This window comes from Candoia aspera, chromosome 7 (assembly GCF_035149785.1).
Source record: "Candoia aspera isolate rCanAsp1 chromosome 7, rCanAsp1.hap2, whole genome shotgun sequence".
NCBI classification, from domain to species: Eukaryota; Metazoa; Chordata; class Lepidosauria; order Squamata; family Boidae; genus Candoia; species Candoia aspera.
The window spans coordinates 75,233,143-75,257,008 of NC_086159.1; the positions used below are offsets into that span (position 1 = coordinate 75,233,143).

General features: G+C 40.6%; 1 protein-coding gene across 1 annotated transcript in view; it reads left to right on the plus strand.

Moving 5' to 3' along the window:
- CAMK1D (calcium/calmodulin dependent protein kinase ID) overlaps positions 1-23,866 on the plus strand; it is a 225,370-nt gene that overhangs the window by 97,894 nt on the left and 103,610 nt on the right. Inside the window, exon 2 of the mRNA XM_063308179.1 lies at positions 4,085-4,216. Within this exon, the coding sequence (XP_063164249.1) occupies positions 4,085-4,216 (132 nt within the window). The remainder of the gene's footprint in view (positions 1-4,084; positions 4,217-23,866) is intronic.

Below are 23,866 nucleotides of genomic sequence, written 5' to 3' on the forward strand. Positions count from 1 at the left end.
TGGCAACTCCTGAAAACAGCTGGGGCGTTTTATTTGCACCCCTGGGTGCCCCAAAGAATCTTTTTTGAATCAACTCCAAAGCACTGCAAAGTCCTCATATGCAGATGAGGAGTGTGGTGGTCAGGGTTGGGTTTAAAAGTCCAGAGGTGTAGAAGAGCTGATATGAACTTGAATTTTGGACTTGATAAAATGATGTTGCAGAGCAGGTCAAATGCAAGGTATGGAAATGCTATTGTGAACATCAAATCATGAGATAATCATCTTGAGGCTTTTCTGAAGCTAATAACTCAGGATGTGTGCATGTGTGTGTGTTTGATGGTTGATGTTTCTCAGGATGGCTTTTGATGGTTCGTGGTTTGTGGCTGTAAGCATTTGAACACATCCCATCTGTTTAGGTAGTGAACTGGAGAAAACAGCCGAGAGGCAACTGGAAGATGAAAAAGAGGTCTTGATGTTTTGCAGTTGGAAAGAAATAGCCTGGGAAAGTAGAATCTTATATTTGCTATAGGAGCAAGCTGCTTTATGGACGATTAATAAAATTTGGTTTAGCTGAGTTTGGATCCAACAGACAATTTTTCTATTCAGTGTCCATTAAATCAATGGTCTGTCCATTAAATCAAAGATTTGTCCATTAAATCAAAGACTTGTCCATAAAATAGACGGTAGGGGTTGTCCATTATATTGAGGTTTTACTGCAAATGATAGCATTTATGTCATTCAACATAGACAATGTATTTTGACACAAATGACATAAATTCAGTTTTAATGGACTTTTTCTGGTGTGGTCTGTTAAATCATGGTTTTACTGTATCTTTATGCTTGCCAGCTATCCTATGTTCAACTTGTATATTTCATAAATTAATAAATAATTGTTACCATTGGTAACCCTACACTCCTATCTTTATAATGCCAGAATTAGGGAAACCTCACAGAACTGAATGGTGGAGAATTATAAAAGAGACTTACTTCATTGGTAATACATTCAACTTGGATGGCTTAAAAGGGATTTGATGGAAACAATGAGATAAAATACTAGTTATTGTGGCCAGATCCTTGTGTCTTGCTTCTTATTGGTCACCCTGAGAACAAAATGCTGGGCTAAATAAGCCAGGGTCTTCTTACATTCTTAAAGATGAAAATCTATTGATCTTCATCTTCATCATCAAAATCTATCATTACAACTTACAAGTTTGATAAGTCTCAGAGAAATCAAATTATAGTTCATGACCTATTTTATTTATTTATTTATTTATTTTTCAAATTTCTATCACCGCCCATCTCTCCCAAAAAGGGGACTCTTTTCTATTTTACCAAGTTTCTGCTTGCACTGTTTGTTTTCTCCCTGGAATCAACCACACCCTTCCTTTGACAAGTCATTCCCTTTCAAGGCAGCCCTTGTCAGATTGCCAACTCCTGTTGTGTCACTAGACCTGTGTGAATCTCAAAGGGCAAAGCTTAGTCATGAAGGAAAATCCCTTGGAGGTTGTCACAGATGCAAATTGGCTGAGGAAAGGAATGTCAGAAAGTTGTTTGGGGTTAATGAGATACTGATAAAAATGGAAGTAAAGATTTTAAATATAACATAGGGGGCGGATTAGGTGTAAAGCATCTCTACCCTTTCACAAGTTACTAAAATAAATTTGGAAATACTTTTCAGCTGTTTAGCCCACAAAAGTGTCTATTTGAGAGTCTCACACTCTGATGGGGAAAGAACAACTCCAGATGACCCAGATAGGGAACCAAGTGCAAGAAGAGTGGATTTTTTTTTCCCTTTTCAGCTATTCAGAATTAGGTGGCCACTAGAAACCATAATGACGTCTTGTGTGCCATGACATCAACACACAGTGACACAATTTGGGTCCTTTTCTGTTATTTGCTTGATGATGTCATGGTACATTTGACATCACTTGTCCCTCCCCTTCCCATATGATAGTGCTTGTCCCTCCCCTCTTTTGTATAGGTGTTGAGTCTACTATGAAGGTAGGCAGACAAAAGAAGGCTTAGGAAGTTGTCTCTTTGTGATGTAGCTGTGGATCATGTCACACAAAGGTTGGGTCATGTCACACAAAGTTTTGATGGGCATGTTTGTCAAATGGAATGCCAGTAAATTCAAAAGTGTAAGAATTCACCCTTTTTGCTCTATACCTACATCACCTTTAGAACTGGGACGACTTCTCACATCTGGTTGATTGACCTGAACCACATCATAGGACAGGTTCATAGGAATGTATCCCTCAACCTGGGCCATGGGTCACAAATCTTGGTTGTCTGACCCAGACAGAGATACATCTTGGTATAGAATGTGCTCAGAAGTTTATTAGCATGAGATCACGCCGTGTTATTTATTTGTTTATTTTAATTTTTAATTACAAAAAGAGGAGGAAAAAAACCATAAGAAGTGCTTTAACAAAAAAAGTGAAACACCAAAGAAAAAATAACGTGTTACTTGCCATGTTGCTCAGCCAAGTCTGGAAAGCATTGTTGTGCAAAGGTTCCCCCTTCTCTATCCATTTGTAATGGTATGTGGGAATGACCTTGGGAGGCAGGAGGAAGAGCCCCAGTCTAGACAAAGGCTGAGCCCACAGAAGCAATGGGGGTGTGGCAAATGTCTCAGAAGGGAACCTCCCTAGTTTCTTGGGCCATAAAGGCGAGTGGGGAGAGATGTACTCTCAGACTTGCAAGATTCGGTTAATGTAACCTTACAATAAAGTTAGAGCTAGTACTTCTGGGTGTGCTTCCTGTCAGGACTACCTCGCAAGGCTGACATCACTCTTGCAAGTCTGAAAGTATCTCTTTCCCCCGTCGCCTTTATGGTCCAGGAAACTAGGGAGGGTCCCTTCTGAGACATTTACCATGCCCCCATTCCTTCCCTGGACTCAGCTGCCGCTTGTCTGACCATTGTCTAGTCTGCCGCAATTCCTCTTGTCTCCCAAGGTCATTCCCCATAGCATTACACCATTTGTGTATATCTGTGTATGCTGGGATGTTATAAACAAGGAGGGATGAATGTATGAGCACCACGGTTGTCCATAAGGTAAAGGTAAAGGTTTCCCTTGACGTAAAGTCCAGTTGTGTCCGACCCTAGGGGGCGGTGCTCATCTCCGTTTCTAAGCCTTGGAGCCGGCATTGTCCCTAAGGACCCGTCCGTGGTCATGTGGCCGGCATGACTCACGGAACGCCGTTACCTTCCCGCCGATTAATCTACTCACATTTGCATGTTTTCGAACTGCTTGGTGTGCAGGAGCTGGGACGAGCAATGGGAGCTCACCCTGCCGCGCGGTTTCGAACCGCCGACCTTCCGTTCGGCAGCTCAGCGGTTTAACCCACAGCGCCACCGCGTCCCTCCTACGGCTGTCCATAGGGGAGGGCAAAAATGTCAAGATGGTGACTGTGACAGTACCACTGAAGCCCAGCCCCCTTTTTACATGCATCTCTCACTCTTGTCAAAAAGAGGTGGGGCTTTGATTGTACAGTTGCAGCTGCCATTTTGATTTTGTTGACACCTCTTCATGGATGCACTTAATGAAATTGCAGAATACTATTCTGCCTGCAGCATATTGCATATAAATTTAGCTCAAATTGTGGCTTAACTATTCTTTCATAGTGCAACTCCCATGCACCCTTTTTAAAGCTGTTTTGAAATCCAGTGGAACGGATTTCTAAATAAACATGTACAGGAATGTAGAATAAAAGCAAAATTATAGGTGGGGTCAAGCAAGGGGTGAGGGTTTTCCCCCTCCCCTTTTAAAATCCTAAATTAGGCTTAACTTTGTTGTGCAACGTTCTCCATTAATATAAACAAAAACTTATTTTATGGTAGATCAAAAATGTAAGTGGGAACGCTGGTTGTAATACATCACTAATACTGGTGATGTATTTATGTCTCTGTCCAACCTTGGGGATATCCTCTGTTATGTGCTGGTCAACATATTTTTTGGGAATGAATATAATGTGTGCTCCAAGATTTTGATCGTGTGGATAAAATTGCATTTGGTGCTGAAAAATAGTGATTGTGATGCATGTGTTCTGCTTTCAGTGCATACAATTTTAAATACACATTTTGTCTTTTTATTTTTTTTTCCAGTGGAGCATTTTCTGAAGTCGTACTGGCTGAAAACAGGAGTACTGGAAAACTTTTTGCAGTTAAGTGCATCCCAAAGAAAGCCCTGAAAGGCAAGGAAAGCAGCATAGAAAATGAAATTGCCGTTCTCCGAAAGTAAGCATTTAAAACGTCATTTGTTTTGTTATGGTTCTTTTAACTATAATATAAAGGCCTCAATAGCAGAACTCAGATTGTCCTCTGAGCCTGCTTCAGATGAGCTGTGTCCTCTCCCTAGAGCATTTAGAGAACTGATGATTCGTGTGACCTATTCAAGCAAGTTATATGACATTACTGTCCTTTTTATATTGCAAGAGATGAAGGTATGCATATATAAAAGCTGTGAATTATCTAATTCATCTAATTTTTGTTTGTTTTTACTTGCCTTAAAAATTAGATCGCCATTTGGTGTTGTGCATTTAAATCAATATAAATAAAGATGGAACCGAAATAGGTAGTAAAGTCCAACATGTTTGGGAAGATAGGTGTTGGATATGATCTTCTCTAACGGGATGGTGAATGGTCACCCGTGCTGGTACATGTGATCAAGGCTCTGTTTTCATGGACAGATTAATAGGCGAACAGTTTGATCTATGCACAGTTTCTAACCTGTGCAGGAATGAACGATATTTTTTTATCCATCCCAGGAGACTTATGGACCAGGAAGATTTTCTGGTGTCCTTGGATAATTTTCCAGGTTTTAAAAGAGGTCCTAATTGATACCATGAGTTAGGAATTGTGGGGGGGGGGGCGTTAAGACAGATCTAGACAAAGTGTAGGGACAACACACTGACAACAAAGGCATGTATTGTCATGGCTGTGGTTTTCCCAGTTTTAATTTATAACTAGGAAAGCTGGACTATCAGAAAAGTTGAACAAAGCAACGTTGATGCCTTTGAACTGTGGTGCTGAGAATACCCTGGACTGAAACAAGAACAAATAATTCAATACTAGATGAAGTAAAACCAGATGGCCCATTTCATTAACAATGAAGCCAAAGCTTAAATATTTTGGACACATAATGCAGCTGTAAGACTATTGCTTGCAAAAACTGAAGACACTTGAAAAGGAGACCCTTAGAAGACAAGGAGTAGGTAGCTACATATTATATTATCACTAATAACTAATATTGTCACTAATAACAGCATGAACTTACAAGAACTCACAGAAGCCGCTCAAGATAGACAGTCCTGGTGAAATGATGTCTGTTGGGTCAAAAGTAATACGTGGCCAAACAATGAACATTTGAATAGTCCATTCAGATTTTGGATCTTCTGAGCTTATGGTGAAAAAGCAAGTGTGTGTATGTACAGACACACACACACACACACACACACACATTAACCTGAACGTTACTTTCAAATTTTGGGGACGGGATGGTACAAAGGGGACTTCTTCCATCCCGTGGGGTTGAGCTTTGAAATAAATTTGCTGAGAGACCTGACTCAGGTTGGACCATAGTGTATGCAGGTGACACTGCTCTGTGTTCCAGGGTGTGGTGGGAAGGCTACATTGATGCCCAGAGGCAGTTTATGGTTGCATGAGAATAGAAAAGGTGAAGCTACATCCTGATAAGGTTAATGTTTTGTGGATTGGCAAGCCTGTTGATTTGAAGGGAAATATGTAACTTTGGCATTCTTGGTGCTCTCTGAGCTTGGTTGTTTGCTTGCAGACATTTCATTACCCGACTAAGTAACCTCATCAGTGCTAGTGAGTGTTGACTTTTCAGAAGTCATGATAACAACTCCTTAATCTCACAACACATGGACAGACTCAACCATAGTTTCAACTGGGAAACTGTGAGCATCCTAGGCCAAGCTAAATCTAAAAACACTAGGGAATTCCTGGAAGCTTGGCATTCAGAAAAATCAACCATCAACAGGCACATAGAGTTAAACCACATTTATGCACCTTTCAAAAGAGACAATAAAAAAGCTAAAAAGGAAACAAAAAGATGAGAACAGCAACAAGCAGAAAACAATACCCTAATCAAGGAACTACCAAGGAGAAAACCACCACCCCTGAACACTGGCAGGGCAAGCGACTGCATATAAACAGGGAGCAAACTCCACTCTCACTAGCACTGATGATGTTACCTAGTCAGGTAATGAAACATCTGCAAGCTAACAACCAAGTTCAAAGAGCACCGAGGACAGCACAGTTCTGGTGGGAGTCCCTGAGCTACAGTCCCTGAGCTACGTATATTCTCTTCTATTAGAATATGTACAGTAACTTGACTGCAGAGCATTATACTGTTCTGAAAAGTCATGTATGCTACCTGAGGATGCCCCTAGTTTTGCTGGTAGTTGAAGAGCCATCATAGGAGAAAGATGAGGATTTATTCTCCATAGCACCTGAGGGTAGGACAAGAACCAACAAATGGTAACTTTTCAGAAGGACTTCCAAACTCAAAATGAGGAGAAATTTCCTAAAAGTCAGAGCTCTTAAGCTGTGGAACAGCCTGCCTCTGGGGGACATTGGAGCTCAGTCACTGGAGGTTTTCAAGGAAAGGTTGAACATTTGTCTGGGATGGTTTGAGGAATCCTGCCCATGGCAAATAGTTTATCTCCAAGATCCCTTCCAAACTATTATTCTATTATTCTAACAGGACCTCTTATCAGCTCTGAAAAGATACATATATGAACAAATCAGATGTTGCCTTAGTGATTTTTCCTTTGGTTCCCTCCAGGCTGTATTATTCAACATTTTTGAAGACAGCTTGGAAACTTCAGTCACCACAGCCCTATGGCAGCAAGGTTGTTGTGGGAGTTAAGCAAATGGAATGTGGTAACACCTGTTTTCTACCAGTTGTTTCTTAGCTCCATGAGAAAAACTGGCATAAGCACTTACAATTCTAACACTTTGGGACCTGGTTGTGTCCCTCTGTACAAGTCCATTCATCCATTGACGAACAGACTACCAGAAGCAGCACCTTTCCATTGGCTGGCTTATATCTGTGGAATATACAGTCGCCCACTATGTTTGTGTAATTCCATGTAGATATCTTCCCTTCATCTGGGATCTTATAAATGGCTTTCTGAGGATTTTTAGTAATGTTCATTTTTCAAGAGCTATACCTGTGTCTGTTTTTAAGAATGATTGTATGTATTCATTCATATTATTCATATATGAATATGTGAAGGTATGAACACTTTGGAGATGCCTTAGAAGTGACAGATGGTCTGTTGGGGGTTTAACCCAGCACGGTAACCATGTGAAACGACTGATAGAACCCAGATGTTATGGAGGCCCACGTTTCTTGGAAAGGAGCCAGGTGGTCCCTGAATGGCTGCTATCAGGGAAAATTGAGGTCAGAGGAGCTTTGAAGCTAGTTCTGGACTAGAGCACCTCTGCTAATATACCTCTGCCCTGTGGAGGAGGAGAGGAAAAGGGGGGCAGCCTTGCCTCACTCATCCCATAAGACCCCTCCAGATTTTGTCTTGGCTGGAACCTGTTACCACCAAAATGCTCCAGTTTGTGGCACTGCCCAGCTACAGCCCACCCAGAATGGTTTGGCAGAACTTGCAAAACACAATATGTCTTGTGTATGAAACAAAACACAGTTTCCATTCCATGCACTTCCTTGGTGATTGTCATGAGTAAGGATGGCAAGCAGGGGGCTCCCATCCAGACTGTCAAGCGCATGCGTAGCACTGAGGAATTGTTCAGCCATTCAAAGAGACACAGATCGGGACCGCCTTAACCCTTGGGGGTTATATGTCTGGGTTTTTCCCACGCTTCTTCAGTTTGTTAGGATTCCTGTTAAGTACTAGCAATAAATATTAGAGACCAGTTCATTGTCTCAGTGTGTTTCCTGGTTGTTAGGACAGTGATCATTGGTGGGAACAGAAAATCCCATGTCTGTTTATTTTCCTACCAACTCAAGGCTGGCTGGAGACCATCTATTTAGGAGAGGTGAAAGGTTCACATCTGGTATCTTGCCTGAAAATAAAAGTTGCGCATTTTCAAAGAAGCCACCATTAGCCCCTGACATGTATTCAGCTGAGCGTGGCATGGGTTGGCATGCCCCAAAGACATGGGCAAAGGAAGCCCAATTTCTCTGTATTTAATAGGCTCCTGTGGAGGAAAAAGATACTGACTGTATTTTCAACAAGCTTTCATCCCCCTGAGTAGCTGCTTAACTGCTGTTCTATGCACCTCTTGTCTGAATGTTCATGCTGAGAGAAGTCTATGGTGGAAGAAACCCACTGCAAATATAGTCCTCGAACTGTTCTCCAGGGCAAGCCAAGGGTTGGCTATATTTCTAACGGGCAAACCAACCTAAGCCATTTTTTTTTTATTTTGGGGGAACTGCCTCAAAATCACATGAAAACAAGACAGGCTGCTTTCCATTTCTTCTCACCATCTCCACACTTCACATTTTCCATTGAAGTAACTGGCCCACTTAAATTACAATAGCACAGATTCTGATCTGAAACTAGATAGTCCTAGGCTCAGGGAGATGTATGTGATGAACGCTAGCGAGGATTCTCTCCTGTATGCTGCCAGAAAATCAAAAGATGGAGGAGCTCCCAGTCAGAACAGCCCCAGAGATAATTTAATGACTTGTAAGAGTGGATGGTATTTATTTTTACTGTACAGTCATCCAGGCAGAGATTTAGAGTTTTTATTTAGAAGTCAGGTGTTTAGGATAGGGCCTGACAGCGTAACAGAAAGTTTGCATCACTACAAGCAGTCTGATGAAAGCGTTAAGGCATTTTTGAGAAATGTTTTGAGTATGCAGGCAAACTTGGCACCTCTCTGCCTGTATCTTAGCCCTATGAAAACATCTCTGGAAGTTGGGGGGAAGAAGGAGTTAATAATTTGAGTTACAGGATTCAGGGACTATTTTAGAAGAGCCATTTTGAAAAGATTGAGGGTTGTCCACCAAGCCAGATGGGAAGAAGAACTATAATGTCATAACTGTCATTGTTAAGCCTACAAAGTTCACTGGAGCTTCATCAAAAACATCTCCCACTTTGCATAAGGATTATGTATCTGTCACTGCACACAGGTAATACTTTGTTTTGTAATAGATTTCTCTAGCCTAAAGGCTCTCTCAGGACACTAAACAAGCAATAAAAAAGTAATAACCATAATACTATTTATATTTTTTATATATGCGTGTATATATACTCTATCTATCTATCTATTTATCACACTACACATATTCATATAAATTTATCATACAAATAAAACCAGGTGGTTCTCCTCCTCCTACAGAAAGGTTCCTGCCTTTTTTTTCTAGGCACTTTTTCATTCCTAAGAAGGATAGCAAGCTCAGGTCTATAATGGACTTTACTATCTCAACTATTTTTTGTGGAGTTATTTGTTTTAGGAAGATATCAATTGCCTCTATCCTTTCCTTCCTGCAGAAGAGGATGTGGCTCACATCAATAGATTTTCAAGATGCATGCTTTCACATATCAATAGTTCCCTTCTTTTTTTTCTTCCTTCCCTTTATAGTATATGGATCCATTTATCAGTTTAATATTCTGCCATTTGATCTCTCATGGCTCTGAGGGTTTCTTTTCTCTAAATATACAATATCTGTTGTTGTGTTTCTCCAAGTCCAAAGTATCATTTTTCCTCTTATCTAGACAACTGACTTGCCCACTTCTCTGGGTGTAAATGTAAGAAAGCTGTTCCTCTTGATTTATCCTGGCCAAAATATAGTTCCACAGTTTTGGGTCTTAGCAGCCCTAGTTAACTTTGTTATTCCATCTTGCCTGTTGGGAACTTGCCATCTGCTGACCCAGCCTCCTTTTCACCCATCAAGACTTCCATCTAAATCTTGATTTCTTCTGCCTTAACAACTTGGAGCATCCAATTCCAAAACCACTCCAGGATAATATAGAATAAATTTTGTTGGCTTCTTGGAAGCCTCCCACAAGGAATTTTTGTTCAGCAATATAGAAATCTTAGAGGACTTTGCCCAGGAACAGTTTAACCCCATGCAATATCAAACCCATCATGTTTTGGGTTTTCTTTGCATTTGAAGCAGTGAGTCTTCTTTCTCTCTTCAACTAAAGCATAACTTGTGACCATCTCCTTTTTTTTCTTCATTGGGCAGCCCTCTTCCTTCTTCTCCTCTTCCTCCTTCATCATGAAGCATTTCAGGAAGTGACTAATACACCTCTGTCTTTTAGCATCCATGCCTTCTCACCTGGAGCCCCTCCCTTGCTTTCTATGTAAATGTCAAAACCTTTCAAACTCATGGCTACAATCCCAATTCACATCTTCTCCTGGAAAGTAGCTTTTGTGGTAGACCACTTAGCCCATATATTTTAATTGTATCCTCAGCTTCCCTCTCAGAGATTAACATGACTCAACCAACTTTGCATAATCCTTATCTTGGTGGGATCTTTAAAGATGTCCATACTGGTAAGGTATGGTAACTTGCAGCTCTTTGCTCAGTGGTGGTGTAATGGGATGCATGACGATGCACACGTGTGTTGGATGTGGTGGGGATGGTTTTCTAAATCCTTCTCCCACAATCCTTCCTGCCCCTTTGGAAAAAAAAAAAGACAAAAAGCAAAGGCAAAATGGAGTCCCCCCCCCCCCCATTTAAAAAGCCTACCTCAGTGGCAAATTTTCACACTTCTGATTGGTTCTTTAATGTTCAGTTGTTGCAGGCTTCCAGTGTCCCATCCGTTTACCTGACTTGATAGATCTGATTTTCCTTGAACCCATTCAGCATCTGACTCTATCAGAAGGGGGTTCCCTCCTCTATTTCAGGAGTGTAGAAAGTAGAGCAAGGGGCAGAATTAAAGCCCCATGGATCTTGCCTGTATTTTCTTCACCTTCTCTAATGATTGAAACTTTCTAATTTGTTAAATAATAGTGTATTGTGGCATCCAAACTGAAAACCATGGTTTGGGATTCTAGAATTGGAAGTGGTCATTGAGGCCCCTGAGTCCATCATCCTGCTCTTTACAGGAATTAAGATCGAAGCATCAGTTTGCTCTCCAGCCTCTGCCTGAATGCATCCAGCAAATTCCAGCTGGACTCTTCTGTCCAGTAATTTAGATATTCGTTGTATGGCCCTCCCTGGAATGATAAAGAATAGACCTTGACTTGTAAATGACCACTTATCCTTGTAAATTATCCTTATAAATGGCTACTTGAAGTGGGGTCTGAGTAACGCAGTAGGGCTATTACTCCCTGTGATTTGAAAACTATACTTCTGTTGATGCAGCTTAAAATTTTATTACATTTAATTCTATTATTTTCAGCCCACTTCTTTCAAGAACATTTTGAATGTTCTCTCTGTCTTCTAGAGTATTAACTACCCCACACATTGTTGAGTCATCTCCTAAGAAACCAAGATTTCAAAGCAAGCTCAGACTGATCTACCATCCCTTTTTCAGGAGCACTTAATCTTCAGTTTCAGCCATTATTGCAAACTGAGGAAATCTCATGTGTAGTGGTTAAAGGCAAAGGCTAGAAATCAGGAGATCATGAGTTCTAGTCCTGCTTTAGGCCTGAAGCCAACTTGGTGACCTTGGGCCACTCCCTCACTCCTAACCCTAGAAAGAAGGTGGCCATGACAAAACACTTCTAAAAAAGAAAACTGCACTAACTTGTCCATGTAGTCACCAGGAGTTAACACTGACTCGAAGGCACACCAACATATGTGATGTCTGAACCATACCACTGATGGCTAAAATTCATTCAGTGGTTTAGGAAAATGTGAGACTCAGTCCCTCTAGATTTTGGCCATTCTCCCCTCCCTTTATCTACCTTTCCAGAGAGTTCAGATCATTTGCTTCTACTTTAATTAATTCCAGCTTCCCATATTGTCCAAACTGCAAACTACGTTGAATATTAACTTTAGTTGTATAGTCAGAAACTATCGTTTGGCTTTGGCTTTTCTGGACAGTTTAGCTTATCCAGTTATTGGTCAAGATGATACAAATTAGGGTGAACCAAAACCACGAGGCAACACCCTCAAACTCTTTTCTCAACCGAGTGCAAAGAGGACAGTAAGAGCGGAGTATACAAACTAAGGAACAATAGTCATATTTAATCTAGTTTCTTTTGATGTCTTGACATAGCTATTATCTCAGTCTCTACCTTGCACCAAGCCATGATTTGTTTTAATCATGATTTTCAGAACACGCTTTAACAGCCTGATTAAAGTATTTTTAAAAATGTATGAACTGCAACAGTTCATGTTGTACATTGCGCTGAAACAAAGCACATTATAATTTAGCGCAATTCAGCCATTCTTTTAGCAGAAAGTGCAGCCCACCAGAATCTATTCTGTGTGTCAGTCCAACGAGGTAGACCAGACTAACAATGTAAGTCAGTACTACTTTTATTGTAACAGCTATAGTAACAAAATCTTGCAAGTCTGAATGTACCTCCCCCTCCCTCTCTTTATCTTTGTGTGAACTAGGGAGGAGCTTGTCTGAGGTGTTTTCTCAAGTTACTTTCTTGGCCGAGGCTCAAGCCCCCCTTATCTGACCATTGCCTTCATAGGGGATCTTCCTCCTGGCCTTCATGGCCATTCCCTCTTCACTCTGCCTGGTGGCCTTCAGAGCCCCTCCAAGCCAAATTTATTTTTTGCCTTATTTTAAAGTCCCGGGGCAGGTTAAGGAGTATTTTGTATGCCGTAACATTCCCACCCCCTCCCAGAAATGATTTGTTACTGTGGTCCTAGTGTAATATACTCCTATCTCAGCTTCCTTGTTTCCAACTTAAAGAGTATTTTGTTTGCCTTCCTTAAGTGACCGTAAAATTATTTGACTAGATATATCTGAGCCACAAATATTTCTGTTTGTAGTAGGTCTTCATTTATTTTTAGACTGCCTTGTCTTTGTAGCACTTCCTTGAATCTTGTTACACCATAAATAAATGGTTTAACCCTTTTCTTCAGATAAAATGAAATGAATCAGTTGAAATCTTAAAGGACACTTATAACATCCTAATCGAAAAGAGCTTCGGGCTGCTTTAGTCTAAAATGAGACTAGACAGGAGTCATACATAAGGTATGCTATGGACAGCAGAGATATACTTGATACTTAATATTGGAGACCTGCAGAATAATGTGTTTTTACAGAAAATACTATAAGCTCCAAAATCCATAAAGTGTATGATCATTGTTTCCTCTTAAGCCAGCTTATTGAATATGCACATCTATACTTATTCTTTGTATCCTTGTTTTCATTACTAACGTGATCCCATGTTTAACGATAGCATGGCATTGTAAATACAGAACCGTTTGAAAATATCTTAGGTGAGACAAACCCAAATGGGGGTGTAACTGAAGCAGAAATAAATGAGAATTGCCTGGCTGGGAATTAAAGAAGAGAGCAAGTTAAGAAAAGCTACACTAACTTTAGACTGAAACAAAACAAGTGAATTGGGACAATCAAGGAATCATCATCTGCATCAGGAGGAAAGCATGAGAATTACATGTTCACCATTAATTTAGCGAGTATCTAAGTCCTGTTCATGTAGAGCTTCGGCACAATGTTGCAGCAATGGTCAACAAAGCTGTCTTTCACTTCTATATGCAAATGCTTTTTTTGGTAACATGGTATTAGGAACTGCAGTCATACAAAAGAGGAAGGGTCTCCTAGGTCCTACATGTGCCATAGGTTGCAAGTTGTCACTACTGCATTAAACAAAATGTACATGGTTGGCCCCACAATATGGGAAATGGATTATCTCATGTGTGTTTTGGCCAGCAGTAGGTCTAATAATTCTGTTTAGTCTGTCTTTCTGCTGTTTTACAAGCATAATGATGCTTATATAGACTTGGCACAAGGAGAAACATTGGGGCAATTGCTTGTTGTCATAAGTCACTGGTTTCCTTGAAAGCTTGCAGGCAAATTTACAGCTTGGCTGGAGCACTGAACATCTTCAGCTGCAATGATCCAAGAAGAGTTTTTAACTTGGGATGAGCATCTGATGTTTGTGTGCAATCCCCTTTCTGCATAAAGAAAAAGCAGGTGAATTTGGTCACCTGTGACTTTGAAACAAGCAGGTTATTTCATCAGCTCCAAGAACATGGACAAAGTTGCAAGGGTTTTTGAAAGAGGCATATCCATTTACTTTTCCTTGTGGGATGATAATCCGGTCATTTTTATATTCAGGATTACACCCAGCAACTCAGCTCAGCAAGCTTCACAGAATTTTGGACTGGGAAGAGCCTATAAATCATGCGAATGAATAAATCTGTCAATAAAATAGAAGTATCATAGGTTATTCTATAATATTGAGCTTGCTGATTGTGGTAGTAGAAGCAATGGAGTATCATCTACAAGCCAAGATCGCAGCCCACCAAATACTGTGAAGGCAGAGTAACATCAATAATTAAAGTCCAGCTAAAATAACAGAGGCAATATTGCACATTCAGAGGATCAGACCTAGAACACAGGTAAGGGACAAGTCAATGGTGGGCAAGGAAAGGCTGCCAGCAGCATTCTTTCCAGTACTGATGGAGGTTTTTATGTCAGAAATGTCAAGGACCATTCAAATACCCCTGGAATTTCTTCTGGAATCCATGACGGAGCACAAGTCTCCTCAAAGGAGTTACTATTATTCCCAAAGAGTCCAACCACTGAGTCTTTCATGCCTGCCTGTCCTCCATGCTTTCACAGACCTGGAGGTGGGTTCAGGGTCAGAGGTATAAGTCACAGGATCTGAAGAAATATCCGAACCTGAACCAATACAGAGCTGGAAGTGGTTTCAGATGTGGTGTTTCAGGCGAGAGACCACCCATCCACTGAGTGCATGTTCTCATTCGATGCGCCCCCTTCCTCTGGTGAGGATTCCCACAGAGGATTGTTGGAATGCCATGATGTCATTCATCTACTCTAGCAGTTCCATGAATAAGAATTAAAAAGAACAGTGCCTTCGATTCTGCTAGGAATCAGTTTGGGTATTTTGAGGCCTGTGGACCCATGCCAGGACAAACAGAAGTGGAAAAAAAAAATCCAGCTAGCATTAGTTTTTCCCCTGGGCAAGGACATGAGCAGAGGTTGCATTTACTTTCTAACTTTAGGACATGCCCAAGAGAATCTCCTATATTTTAATTTTCTTATTTAAAAGCCAAGCTTGCTCACAAAACATCAGAGGCTTCTTCCCCGGAATTTCCTGGAATGGCTATGTAATCGAGTCGCTCTTCGAGTGAGATGGGCAGTGACGAAATTCAAAATATAAGTATGGCCAAATGGGGAAAATCCCCATTGGCTGGTTGATGGGTGGGCTGGATCAGAAGGGGACAGCATCATTACAGCCCTCACCCATCTTACAGTAGGGAAGGGATCAGAAGTACAAAAAGAATTTAAAAACTGACTTGGAAATTTTCAGAAGGTATACAAAAGCTTTGGAGCGCATGCTGAACCAGGAAGCAAAGCAGAGGCTAAGAAAATTTCAGCAGGTCTGTGTTAGCTTTTGAGTCATCTGGGGAAAAAAAAAGCTTTGGAGCATGCAGCATGAATGTGGCCCTGCATCTTCTCCCAAGACTACAGAGCATCTCCCGAGACCACACTCCTGATTTTTAAATATACTCCACAGCCATTTGGTTCCCTTTCTCCTGGTCTCTAATCAAGCTATTTTATGCTGTTTTGTTGCATCATTTGTATTAGGACCCTATTGATGTCAGTAGGTGAATTAACCTCATGCTGAAATGTTAGTTAAATACAGGCTTTTGGGCTCAAAGGTTTCACTGAATCATGATTGCATCATGACCCTTATGGTTCAAATATATTACAGTATATTTAGAATACAGTATATTTCATGTATTCTTATTGTTTATTAACAATAGAAGTATGTATCTTTTATTTTTTTAAAAAAACTGCTTTAGAAAAAGCATCTGATCAAATGCAACGATGGTATAATCACACTTAAAATTAGGTGTTTATTTGCTCAGTTTTCATTAAACGGCTGGATGTTGTAGCCTCTGCAATAAAGGAACGTAAGAACAAACAAAACCAGAGAGGATTTGTTTAAATTAGAATAATGGATTCTTAAAAAGCAATCATTGGTAACTAATCCTGCTACTTTTTTCTGATTTCTTGTTAGAATATTACCTATGTAATTTAATCAGGGCAGCCATGTTTCTGTTTCATGTGATTGTTAAATAACTTAATTGGCTAATGTGCGGAAGAAACTAAAAGCAGAAAATTTACAAAAACAAGCTTAATTTTAAGTTGACCGTTTTGTCAGATAAGAGAGATTGCACGCTGCCATTTCTTCAAGGGACCCAAATGAGTTTGAGGGAATTCTCCACCAGAGGAGGGGATTAAAATCTCAGTTTAAGTTAGCCTATTGGGCTTCAGATATTAGCACTGTAAACCTCTGGATAAGGCTCACAGAATCCTGCTATCTTATGTGTCACATAAAGCCTTAAATCTAAACTAAAAACATTTTATAGAACCTGGCAGTAGAATAGGCTGCATGGCCATGGAGTCGAGCTACATGATAGTTAAATTCTGGTCTGACAGCTTTCCAGTTCAGTCACAGGCAGACCTTTAACCTTGTCAGATTCCCGATCCAAACTGGTAAACTTACCCTAACTATTATAAAAACAAGCTGCAAAGCCCGAACAGTTTGTAGATCTGCAAAGGCTTTGATTTAGCAAGATAAGCTCAGCTTTTGAGCAGTGTATTTTAATTGACTGCAAGAAGCTGGAACTGATTAGAGAGAAAAGGTAAAGATAGGAGATCGGTCGTCAAAGCCGAACAGAGTTGAATTTAAAAATATTCCTGGTAGCAGCCACAGGATTTCCTGTACTTTTTCTACTTTGTTAGGGTGGCTGTATTAGTGAGTCCCATTTTCAGCAAACAAAGTTTAGGAAGTTCTGCTTTCCGTAGGTATTAAAATAAACTTTCTTCACAAGACAATCTGGAAAATGTTCCCTCCGTGTCTGTTGCCACCTAGTGACAAAACAGGATAGTTCAGCAAAATAAGGTTGAGGATGTTTGTACGGTTGGATGTCAGACTGGAAAAAAAAATCTGTGTGGGGGGAAAGAGATTGAAACTAAAACCTCTGTTGGATCTTGAATTTCTGGGATGGTCAATACACTAGCATCAGCTTGGCTTTCCTGTGGTCAGCCACCACAGAATTCTTTGCTTTGGTTCTCTTTTTTACAAATCTTGATAAAAGGTTGATGAAAGAGATATAGGAATATAAGGGCAGATAATGTGGATTCCATCCAAATGTTCTACACCCCACATGAGTAAGTTTCTGTTTCTCAAATGATCATTTGTATACTTCTGGGTATTGCTCTTTTATTGGCCAAGTTTCTTTATGGTTTGTAATGATTTGGGGCACCTGAAGATGCTTCTGTTATTGCTGCTAGAAAAGTCAGATTCTAAGCTGGGGATCTTTATTTCTCTTGTTTTGGCAGCCATTACAATGCTTCATTTGCAATGTTATTTGTGGTTATCTTGTTTTAATGTTGCACTAAAAGCAACAAGGTTGCTTTTAGAGGTCAGCTGGCAAAAATGATGGAAGATAAAATTTTAGAATAAATAATTTTTCTGTAGCTGGATTTCTGAGGCTGAATAGAGGGAGAAATGGTCTAGAGCCCAGCCAAGCTGTTGGATCAAACTAAAAGAACTCTATGACTCTTTTTTAAATTCTCGGGTAGTACAGTTGGCATGTTGGCCAGGGACTCTGAAAGAGTGAGAAATCCAGTTTGATATAGTGGTTAAAGGCACCAAGCTAAAAACCAGGAGACCGTGAGTTCTAGTCCCACCTTAGGCACGAAGCCAGCTGGGTGACCTTGGGCCAGTCATTCCCTTTCAGCCCTAGGAAGGAGGCAATGGCAAACCACTTCTGAAAATGTTGCCAAGAAAACTGCAAGGACTAGCTCAGGCAGTTGCCAGGAATCAAGACTAACTTGAAGGCACAAGAAAAGTATCTTTGAACAGCAGTACATGAGAGGCTGAACTCAGTACATAGTTAAAAGAAATAACATCTTGATCTATGATTTTCTTACAACTTTTCTTACAACTGTCTAGAACAGGGATGTCTGCAAGGGGTATCAAAAAGTTCAAAATGGTACCCACAATCACAAGATTGAAGCCCCACCCCTTTTTATGTGTTTTGCATAATACATGTAAAAAAAACTTTTTTGACTTTTTCTCGCCTGCTGTTCTATTCAGATCTTACATAATTTTGGACTTTAGAATTTCCATAAATGGATCCTATTTCAGTCAATATATCTTAGCCTATTCTATTTCATGAATTGTTTGATGGTAAGATGAGGTATGTCCGTATATCCTTGTATATTGGAGATACCAGTCATTGCTATTATCCGTCATCGTCCAAATGCCATTATCAGTAAGGCTGTTATTCCTTGGTGAAAGGAAGCAGGCTACACATACTCACAGCTAAATGTAATGTGATTATCTAGACCTATGATTGTATAAAATGACAAACATTACTGGACATTTGAAATGGTGGCCCTGTTGCACAGAAGAAATGAGTTCTGAGAAAGAAGATCTAGAATCTGCTATAATATGAAAGATGTAGTAACACACTGACTAGACTAGGTTGGGCAGTTGGAAGACATGCAGAAAAGTCAAAAAGGGAATAAGAACCAGCTCATTCTCATAGGGGTGCCCAGGAATGAGTTGTGACCCTTGGCAGTGCATAAGAACTTAAGGTGTCAGTACTGATGGTGAGCAGGAGGGGGCCCCTATCCAGGGGGGAAAATGCATGCGTAGTACTGAGGAGTTAAGCAGCCATTCGAAGAGACACAGATCAGACCCACCTTGACTTTTGGGGTTTATCTGTCTGGGTTTTTCCCTCGCTTCTTCAGTTTGTTAGGATTTTCTGTCTAATGTAGCAGTAATAAACACTAGAGACCTATTCCTCGTCTCAGCGTGGTTCCTGGCTGTTAGGACATAAGGAGTGACCTGCTGGATCGGACCCCTGGCCCATTTAGTCCAGCAGTCTGTGCTCACAGTGGCCAACCAATTGCACCAGGAAGCCCACTAGTGTCCCAGCAGATGGCCTTCAGAGGCAGTCACACTGCCACCAAGGCTAATAGCCATTGATCCCCATGATCCCCAAGTTTAAGATGTGGATGCTTTTTTGCCTGTTCTACCTGCAGGGTTACTGTAAATGTACTCTTCATGCCAAACGGTGTCCTTTTTCTAATGCATGTTGGCGTATTATGCAGAACGATAACCCGTTGTGGATGGATAGTGGACCTGTTATATTTTATTTATTTATTTATTTATTTATTTATTTATTTATTTATTTATTTATCGAATTTTATCACCACCCATCTCTCCCCAGAGGAGGGACTCTGGGCAGTTTACAACAAAAGGAAAATTTAAAATTCAATACCATTATAAATACAATAAATATAAATATAAATAAACAATGAAAATATAAAATGTAATAAAATCCAGATGGCCAAAGATTGAATCTCAATCCATGAGTATAAAGGGCAATTCTAGGGCACTAGCCATCCCCAGGAATGACTATTCCCCTTCCTGCTGCAGGCATGCTGGCAGAACCAGGTTTTTAGTTTTTTATGGAAGTCCAGGAGCGAGGGGGCTTGTCTCGCCTCCGGGGGGAGAATGTTCCAGAGGGTGGGAGCTACTTCAGAGAAGGCCCGTTTCCTGGACCCCGCCAGATGGAATTCTTTTACAGATGGGGTCTGTAGCATGCCCTCTCTGCATGTCCAGGTGGGGTGGTTCGATGTGATGGGGATGAGACGGTCCCTCATAATTACACTAGCAGGTGGAATTTCTGGGAAGCCCTGTGTCTCATGCAGCTACAGATCAATTCATCAGGGGCATCTCTGACTGAGACGTACCTGTTTAGTGTCTATCTGTAAACATCCCTCCCTAATCCACAGGTTGACTTGAAATACCAAGGGAGACTGCATGTGCATGGACACAGACTTTTAAGCCATTATAACATGTGAAATTGAACAGATTTCTTTCAGATATGTGACACAGAATATTGAACTAGGAAATAAACTCCTGTTATTTCCAGGTAAAATGGATATTGCAAGCATCTTACACTCTCGCCTTAAACCGAAGGGTTTTTCAGAATTGTTATTGATCATATGGGATATAAAGGCTTCCTGCTTCAGTTGGTTGCTTGTACTTTCCCAGAATTTGTTCCATATCCTGAAATTTGTGTCAAGGAACTAATGGAACGAAAATGTTTTTGTCCTTTAAAGTTGGCCAGAAAAGGATAGGAAATAGTTTTAAGTTAGCTGAAAAAAGTTTTTTAGGAGATCCTCGGAGACAGAAGACATATGTCGCCAACACCACCCTAGTTTTACAGCTCTATAGTGCCTCCAAGCTGCCCCATTAAAATTTGGTTACAAAGCTGCCAATTCTCACCAAGTTTCCCACATTTTCAGGGAGGGGAGGGGAGTGGGAAAATGTGCTTAAAAATCCCTTAACTGCCCCCCAAAGCAGACATACATGAAATGGAACTGAACAGTTTTGGACTTGCCTACTAGTAACATTACCAATACCATCCCCAATACTTCCCACTGATTTTGAAGACTTCCCCCCCGCCCCCCAAAAAAGGGAATTATGGCCCGAAATGGTTTGTCATGAAAGAGTGTCTCCCAAGACTTGGTTATAACTGGTTGGAAAATCCACATTGAACACAGTGGGTTTTATGCAAAATTGATATCAACCCTTTGAGGTAGGCTAGATCAGAAAACAGACTCCAGAATAACTGAACTATACTTTCTTGATATAGGCTGCAGGAACAGCATCTTGAAAGCAGTACAACATTTTTCCATCCCTTTCTTCCTCTTATACCAAAAAGAGTTAAAAGCCAGTTTCAGTTTCTTTCTAATGTTCTTCTCCTTTCCCTGGCTTAATTTATTTTTGCTAACTGCAAAAATTCCTTCTCCAAGATTATCTTTGAGGTTCTCTACAGCAATGGAGGAAAATGCAGGACAGGGGGAGGGATGTGTGTCTACAGCCATTGTCTGAGTAGTGACTAAAAGCCTCCTCATTGCATCACCTAGACCAGTGTTTCTCAATCTCAGCAACTTTAAGACGTGTGGACTTCAACTCCCAGAATTCCCTCAGCCAGCCATGCTTAAAGTTGCTGAGGTTGAGAAACACTGACCTAGACATCACTGGAGTGATATAAAACTCATCTATATTGCTGGCACAAAGGTGGCTGGATGACTCTAGAAGAGTGTTTCTCAACTTCATCAACTTTCAGACTTGTGGAATTCAACTCCCAGAATTCCCTAGCAAGCATGCCAAATGCCAACAGAGTGTCTAGGGCTCTCTGAATTCATCTCTCTGTTCTCAGAAAGCAGACAAAGTGACTTAATTCCCAGTCCACCATTTGGGGCCTAGGAGGCGTTGCTAAAATTCATACCCTCAGGACTGATTAACCAGAACAGTTGGCTGGATGGTGGTCTTGCACAACCTGCTAACCACCCCCCTTAAGTGTGTTGCATAAAGGGCTTGTACATGTGAGCGTGTTATGCTTTTCTATTCTTGGCCAGCTGGTCCTAGAAAAGTGTTAAGTGAATTTCATGTTCTGCCAGCCAGCAGAATGTGAAGTGTTGCACATAGGGACTATCTTAGGGGACAGATGAGAGGTATCTGCTTAATTAACATTGGCCTCCCTGCCTGTGAAGCTCCTGCAATAGCTTGGTTGGTGATGGGTGAAGATTTTGCCTGCCCGTGAAGCAGCTGGAGGCCTGCCTGGCAGATTTATGTCCAATTATTGCTTGGCTCTTCAGAAAGGTCCTTAAGGTAGGCATGGCAGCTTGTGCTTGATTCTCCCTTAATCCCAGACTTTCCAATTAACTTCCAGAGACCTGAGAAGCAAGCTTAATCTTAACCAAATATGCTTGGTTTAATGCAACACTAAATGTACAGCATTCCAATTGAAAGGGGAAAAATAATGAAGTTTCTAGTGGGTGTTTGCCCACCTGTCTGGTTTTTACAAGGATTTCCGGGTATTAAATATCAAAATTCTTTACACACAGTGTTGAAATATGTTTATAGCTGAATAAAATACCAAGAGGAGTTGGATTTGCTGTTAATACACTTATTTTCTAAAGTTCTACTTATATATTTTCAGAAGGCTCAGTTTATCCAAGCTCTGAGTATTCCTACCTTAATGGTTGTATGGTCTCAGTTTTAGAAGTGGAGAGGTACCCTGACAGCTGTAAGAAATTAGTGCACTGTTTATGTACATAAATAGTAGGGTGTGCCATGTGTTGGACTGAATTTCAAAGAGGTGTTCTGGAACAAGTGTGGGTGGTTGAAGGTAGCACCTGTCTGCCGTTCTTCATCATTTTCCAGGATCAGGTGGCAGCTTCAGAGGCACCTCTGCAACCCCGGGTTAAGCCGTTACTGCTATGTTCACCCTCCTGCACACTCTAAAGCACCTTTCCAGAACTGAATTAAAGGACCATAAAGCAATACCAACCTATACATGGCTTTTGTTGTACACTCATGTGTTTTGACCTGTAGAGCAATAAGACTGTCGTTGCAACGTACAATTAGTACATTTGTTTAGAAATATATCTTGAATTTCAGGTGCTATTTCTTTTTTTTAGTGGAACATTTAATAATCCCATACTCAGGGTACAGATCAAAAGAGCTTTCATAAATTGATCCATTCTCTATGTTCTCACCTGAATACTGTACAACATGCATCACAAAACCAGTGTTTTTGAATGTGGTTGAACTTCAGTGTTGAAGAAGGCAAGCTGACTGAACGACCATGTGAACTGAACAGTCAGTTTAATTTCTGCAGCTTTGTATCTGTTGTTTCTCATTGATAAAAGGCTGGAGCTGGTCATTACCTATCGTAAGTAGCCAAAATGCTAATATTGATATTTATAACTAAAAAGGAAGCTCTGGCGTGGGCTGGTCCATGAAGTCACGAAGAGTCGGAAGCGACTAAACGAATAAACAACAAACAAATAACTAAAAAACAGAAGGCCAGATCTTACCTTTGATTTCCTCTGTGTCTATCTTTTTCAGTGGAGGATGTCTTCTCAGTATTTTGTTTTTCCTATCCCACCTTTATTATTTTTATAAATAACCCAAGGTGGGGAACATACCTCATACTCCTTCCTCCTCCTCTTTTCCCCACAACAACAACCCTGTGAGGTGAGTTGGGCTGAGAGAGAGGGACTGGCCCAAGGTCACCCAGCCGGCTTTCATGACTAAGGCGGGACTAGAACTCTCCTACCACGCCTGATTGGCTCTTGGACTGAGAGAGAGGGACTGGCCCAAGGTCACCCAGCTGGCTTTCAGTATACCCTCTGTTCTCAATTTATCCAGGGAACCCACAAGAAAATGCTAAGCATGCTGATTTAAAGCCAGATGCCCTAATAAGTCATCCATTTTCTCCCATGCTTGCTGACAAATTTATGTTCATGTGTTTCTTAGCTCTACTACATGCTCTACTGTCAAGCTTAAATCATGGTGAAGCTCTTCAACATCTGTTTTTCTGTTGACTAAATTACAATACAGTTGGAATCCAGCAATATCAAAACAGCTAAAAGGAACATATGAAACAGCCTTTTTTCATAAGGCAGGGCAAAGCATTATTTGAGTTCTCTTTTTGACACAGTTCAATTAGAAAGATACTAAAAATATACCAAAGCACAACGGTCAATAGGCTTATGCATAAAGTAAATCTATTAAATAATTTTTTAAAACACAACTTGAATATGCAGAATTCAAGAATCCTTTAAACTAAGTTTAGTTTATAACTCAGTTGCAACATTATTGAATTGATAAATTCTATTCCTCCATCAAGAAAGAAATGGCTTGTTAAGC